The sequence below is a fragment of the Sinohyriopsis cumingii genome, chromosome 10 (assembly GCF_028554795.1).
Source record: "Sinohyriopsis cumingii isolate HCF-2022 chromosome 10, ASM2855479v2, whole genome shotgun sequence".
Lineage (NCBI taxonomy): Eukaryota > Metazoa > Mollusca > Bivalvia > Unionida > Unionidae > Sinohyriopsis > Sinohyriopsis cumingii.
Window position 1 is genome coordinate 18,104,673 of NC_142970.1, and position 6,000 is coordinate 18,110,672.

A 6,000-nucleotide genomic window follows, 5' to 3' on the forward strand; every position below is an offset into this window, starting at 1 on the left:
AAAATTCTTAATTTATAATATTATAATATATTCTAAATAAGAGCCCATACTTATTAAATCTTCAATTAACACTTGAAAATTCAAAACACTTATATGATGTCATACTTTGGAAAAATAAAAAATAACTACTATCTGAAATAAGGAACTATAGGGATCACTGCCATCTTACCTCTGTACGCGTGGGTTCGAGTCTCGGATTCGGCTAATGTGGGTATGTGAGAAAACTTGCCAGTAGCTTCTCGTGGTTCGGTGGTCCTTTCTGGAGTTTTCCCGGGTTCTTCCTCCACCAGTAATACTGACCGCCATGCATAGCCTATCGTGTGCTGAAAAATGGCGTTAAACCCAACAACAAACACAAATACTTACAGTATTACCCCCACTGATTAAGGTCCTGTTCTCTTACCCTACAAACCGCTCCGATGGCCTAGTGGTTAGAGCGTCCGCCTCGGACGCGGGAGGTCGTGGGTTCGATCCCCGGCCGAGTCATACCAAAGACTTACCAAAACGGTACTAACAGCTGCCTCGCTTGGCGCTCAGCATTAAGAGGTTAGTGTTAGGACTGGTCGGCCTGGTGTCAGGATAATGTGACTGGGTGGGACATCATGCTACATGTCTGCGGCATGATGCCCCAGCGCTAGACATCACTATAAACTGCCACATTGCAGACATCGTAGCGATATGACTGAAAAATTGTTAAAGCTACGTTAAAAATCCAAATCACACACACACTCTTACCCTACAGCTCCCTCACTGTATGGTCAACCGACCTACATTCTTGTAGTGTCTTAAACAATTTTGGAAATTTCTAAGAAATAGTTTAAATAATTAAAGGATGTCTAACTCGAATCAGGAGAAATACAAGGAGAATAAAGAAATGTGAATCGAGCACAGCCTACCTATTTAAAGAACATACTACGAGGAACCACACAGATTAACACTTGAATAAAACAATATAAATTTTTTTCTTAAACTAATATAGCACACCGTTCCGATCGCTAAAACTCTAAATTGAAAATAAATTAAAGGATAAATAACATAAAATATATTACAATATATTCTATACCCAACGAATTGAAATAAGATAACTGGGGGAAAATTCTGACTTATACTTGCTGTCTCAAACATACAGAAAATATAGCATACACACAATATAGCATTAACACAAGTAGCAAACACTGAGACTTAGGGGACCTGTAGCAAAGGTCACAAAATTTTCAGGGAAGGGACTCCGAGCAAGGTGAATAAGACCAGGCTCGGAAGAATAACCCCATAGATAACAATAGGGAAAATAAATACCCCATCAAAATTAAAACTAAAATTTGTAATAATAAGATTCTTTTTACGAAACAAAACAAAACTTACAAATCTGAGGGGGAAACATACAAACATACAATACATTTTATATTTTTTTTGGAATGGGGGGCATCTGTCTGGTGCACCCCCTCAAAAAAAAAATTGCCTGACCAACCAAAGCAGAGACACTAGATGGGGGCACCTCTTGGATATTTTGATATTTAAAAATAATTTTGTTTTACAACCTAATTATAGTTTTAAGAAAAAACAACAGCAGTAAAAGCAAGCATTAAATAAATTACAGTGTGTGTGTGTGCCTCATAAACAAATAAATTACCTTATAATTTCTACAGATTATTGCGAATTTGTATTACTGATATTATGAACACTGTAGATAAATCCCATGGAAAGTGTACACATACCGTTACAACTATCCAAGTTATAGTAGGCTACATGGTTACGGTTCAGTTTCAAGGGTTTCATCAAGCCCAAATAAGTTTTCTTTTTCATTCCAGATTCCTGCGTACCCTGTCCTGTATGAATGAGGTGGGTGTGTGGAAATTCTTAATATTTGTATCGTTATTTTCTTACGTCACTAGTGATTCATCAGTGATCAATGTAAATTCTTGACTGGTCTGTAGAATTGATAACAGAGTCGAAACAATGTTTAAAAATGCCAGAGGCGGATCAAACTTTAATAAACAATAACTTACACACGCACGTGTGTGTGTGTGTGTGTGCGATATGGTCCAACCACAGGAGTCTGACGTTCTGGCTGACGATAAGACGTCAAACTTCTGTGGTCCAGCCGACATCAAACTGGCTGTAGGTCAAGGTGTTAAATGCGTTTATGAACCTAGGATTGCACGACTCAAGAGTGTGCTTGACCAGTCCACAATGACGGTTTGTAACCCTGGTTGATGGTTGCGCGAGTGGAGTGATTATTAAATCGCTAACTTTCTTAAAATGTCCAAATAATAACATGTACTGTGGTGGACACAACCCATGGTTGACGGTTTGGTGGGTGGGAGATTATTCAACCTCTAACTCTACACATGTCAAAATGAAAGCATATTTTTGTACTGGATAATAACCCTGGTTGACGGTGGGGTGGGTAGGGCAATTACTGACCCATTGTCAAACTAATATCGTTTTTATAATATCCATAGATAAATCTAAATATTCTGATCATCGAACCATATTAGACCGAGTAATATGAGGCGCCATTTTACCCTTTTCCCTTATTTTATGATATTATATTTATCATGTGATATCATTTCATTTTATTATATCAATTAACTGAATTTGTAGTTAATATTTGACGAGCATAAAATCTTAATTAGTGTACATGAACTTTCCAAATTGAAGTTTTAGTCGCGAGTTATTTCTTCAGACTTGAATTCTCTTTTTAATATTGGGAAATAACGCCTATATCCAACACATTTCACTCAGTTCGGACGTCAATGTAAATCATTCATTAGACAAATTTAAGATATGCATCTAATTTTATAAAACAATAAATTGAAAGAAATATTAATATAATGAATTTGAAGTTATGCTATCATACACGAGACTATGTATATCATACACCGAATGTATTATACAGCATACAATAATAACAGGGCACCTCATATGATTACACGATCAATGCAGTCTTATGTTGCCATCTTGCGGACACATGTTTGTGATAGATAAAAATATTAAAAACAATACAATTTTGAGATTTATGCCAACAAATTAGACTATAGACTAAATTATACTGGATTTGGATGACAGGATTTCCTTTACGCACGACTTGCAAAACATGTTCTTGAAGACCTTAACTAGAACATTATTCTTCAACGTAATTCTACTCAAATATGAACAAAATGAGACTCTTTGGTTTAGATGTTTGTTAGCTGAAAACATACAAATACAAAATTTTATTCTTGTGACGTCTAATTTCCAATCTTTTAATAACGCGCATGCATAAAATCTGTATGTTTTCTTGAATCTACTTTGTGCCAGAGACAAACAACACATCTGTTTGGGGATGCTTTATCAATAAAATTGTCGTCATCGTTACAAGTCTTCTTTGTGTTCATAATATCTATACTCCGTAAGAACAGCTTCTAGATAGAGATCAACCCCAAAAAGGTAGTCTGAACATCGTCCGTGCGAGAAAAAGGATACATAGATATTTGACCCTTTTCTTACAAAAATCTAATACCTCTCCACAGGACATATTTTGGCGTTATACATAAAGGTAAATAATTATTTAAGCTCGCTAAGAACAAAACCTAGCATTGCGGTGGTAAGATTACCTGCCAACAGTGACAGGAGCATGTTCATAGCTGTCACCACGTAGTCACAATCGCTATCGGTCGGTTCATATTGCATATGAATAAACATTATTTAGGAACACACTACACTGAACAAAGAGAGTAGTTTCAGTTACTGACCTCTTTTATATGTGTATGTATAGCCATCAGACTATGTCATCTTACAGAAAGCCAGTATAATAGGTGTCATGGTGAAAGCTTACACGTATAACCAATGAAAAGACTTGCATTGCAGCCAGTTGGAATATCGAATTACCAAACAATGAGCTTATGGTTTTACATTATAGTTTTAAGGTTAATTAGTAATTCCATATTTAGGCTTAGCCAACTCTGATGTGTTTCCCACAGGCTGTTGTATTGCTAGTACACACAGTCATTCCTGTCTTTCCTTTCTAATATATGTATTAAAAGCATCTGCATGCAGGGTATGAAAATATTTACTGACAGATTCCATTAAGTATGCCCGACAATAGGTAATGATAAAGTATGAAACTAAGATCGAAATTTAAAGTATTCACTTAAATATTCGAATAAATATGCCAGACTTATGTAACAAAGACTACAAAAATATGAAAGTATTAACTGTCATATTCCATTAGGTATGTCAGACCTTAGGAAACAAATGAGTATAAAATAGAAACTGACATTTTCCACCATGTAATGAATATAGTACAAGTATCCTTATGCAAATTATGAAAATATTCATTGACAAACTCCACTGGATTTTTATACGTAACTTATGGATCACTTACTGGTTTCTTCTAGTGTCAGAGTCCCAACCTTGACAAGACTGTAACCAACTTTTTTCTCTCCTCCTGTAGCCATTTTATCTTCTTTTATATGATTGTGCTTCAGGGTTATACACTCCAAGTGAAATGAGTTTTCAATCTAACACAATGCTGACAGGATGACTGGGCTGCAAAAGATAGACAGGACTATTCTAGCCGTGTTGATGTAATATAAATAACTAATATTTAGTTTTTTTACACACAAAATATAATGACATTTATATTCCCTATTCATCTTAGTGTTTTATGATATTAGTGACATAGTGCCATCTTAGAGGTGTTGTGTAATCTTAGCAGTTTTGTGTGATCCTAGAGGTGTACTGTGACCTTAGTGGTTTCGTGTGATCTCAGAGGTGTACTGTGATCTTACTGGTTTTGTATGATTTTGGATGTGTTTTGTGATCTTAGAAGTGTTGCGAGATCTTAGAGGTATTGTGCGATATGTGGTCTTGTGCCATCTTAGAGGTGTTATGTGATCTGTGATCTTGTGCCATCTTAGAGGTGTTGTGTGATCTTAGTAGTTTTGTGTGATCTTATAGGTGTTATGTGATCTTAGTGATCTTCTGCCATCCTAGATGTGTTGTGCGATCTTAGAGGAGCTGTGTGATCTTTGAGGTGGTATGTGATCTTAGAGGTTTTGTGTGAATTTAGAGGTTTTGTGTGTTCTTAGGGTTTTTGTGATCTTAGAGGTTTTGTGTGATCCTAATGATAATGTGCCATCTCACAGTTGTCGTGTGATTTTAGAGGTGTTGTGTGACCTTAAACGTGTTGTGTGATCTTAATGGTTTTATGTGATCTTAGAGGTTGTGTGTGATTTTAGTGGTTTCGTGTGATTTTTGAGGTGTTGTGTGATCTTAGTGATGTTGTGTGATCTTAGTGATCTTGTGCCATCTTAGAGGTGTTGTGTGATTTTATTGGTTTTATGTGATCTTAAAAGTATTGTGTGATCTTAGTGGATTTGTGTGAGTTTAGAAGTGTTGTTTGATCATAGTGATCTTGTGCCATATTAAAATTGCTTCTTCTTAGTGGTTGTATGTGATCTTAGAGGTGTTGCGTGATCTTAGTTAATTTTTTGTGATCATAAAGATGTTGTGTTAGTGGTTTAGGTGATCTTAGTTCTCGTGTGCCATCTTAGCGATGTTGCGTTTTCTTAGTAGTGTTTTGTGATCTTAGTGGTTTTGTCTGATTTAGAGGTGTTGTGTGATCTTAGTGGATTTGTGTGATCTTAGAGGTGTTGTTTGATCTTAGTGATCTTGTAACATATTAAAGGTGTGACATGTTAGTGGTTTTCTGTAATCTTAGAGGTGTTGTGTGATTTAGTTGATGTTTGTGATTATAGAGGTGTCATATGATCATAGTGGTTTTATGTGATCGTAGTGGTTTTATGTGATCTTAGTGATCTTTTGCCATCTTAGAGGTGTTATTTGATCTTAGAAGTGTTGTGTGATCTTATTGGTTTTGTGTTACCGTAGAGGTGTTGTGTGAATTTATTGGTTTTATGTGATTTTTGAGGTGTTGTGTGATCTGAGTGATTTTGTGCCATCTTAGAGGTGTTGTGTGATCTTAATGTTTTTATGTGATCTTAGAGGTGTTGTGTG

The 6,000-nt window shown here is 35.8% G+C and overlaps 1 protein-coding gene across 1 annotated transcript in view; it reads right to left on the reverse strand.

Annotated features, from left to right (window-relative positions):
• The window catches only part of LOC149789666 (uncharacterized), a 107,774-nt gene extending 103,335 nt beyond the window's left edge, over positions 1-4,439 (reverse strand). The window contains exon 1 of the mRNA XM_089973090.1: positions 4,367-4,439. Coding sequence (XP_089829216.1) covers positions 4,367-4,439 — 73 coding nt within the window. The remainder of the gene's footprint in view (positions 1-4,366) is intronic.
• Between the last annotated feature and the right edge of the window lie 1,561 nt (positions 4,440-6,000).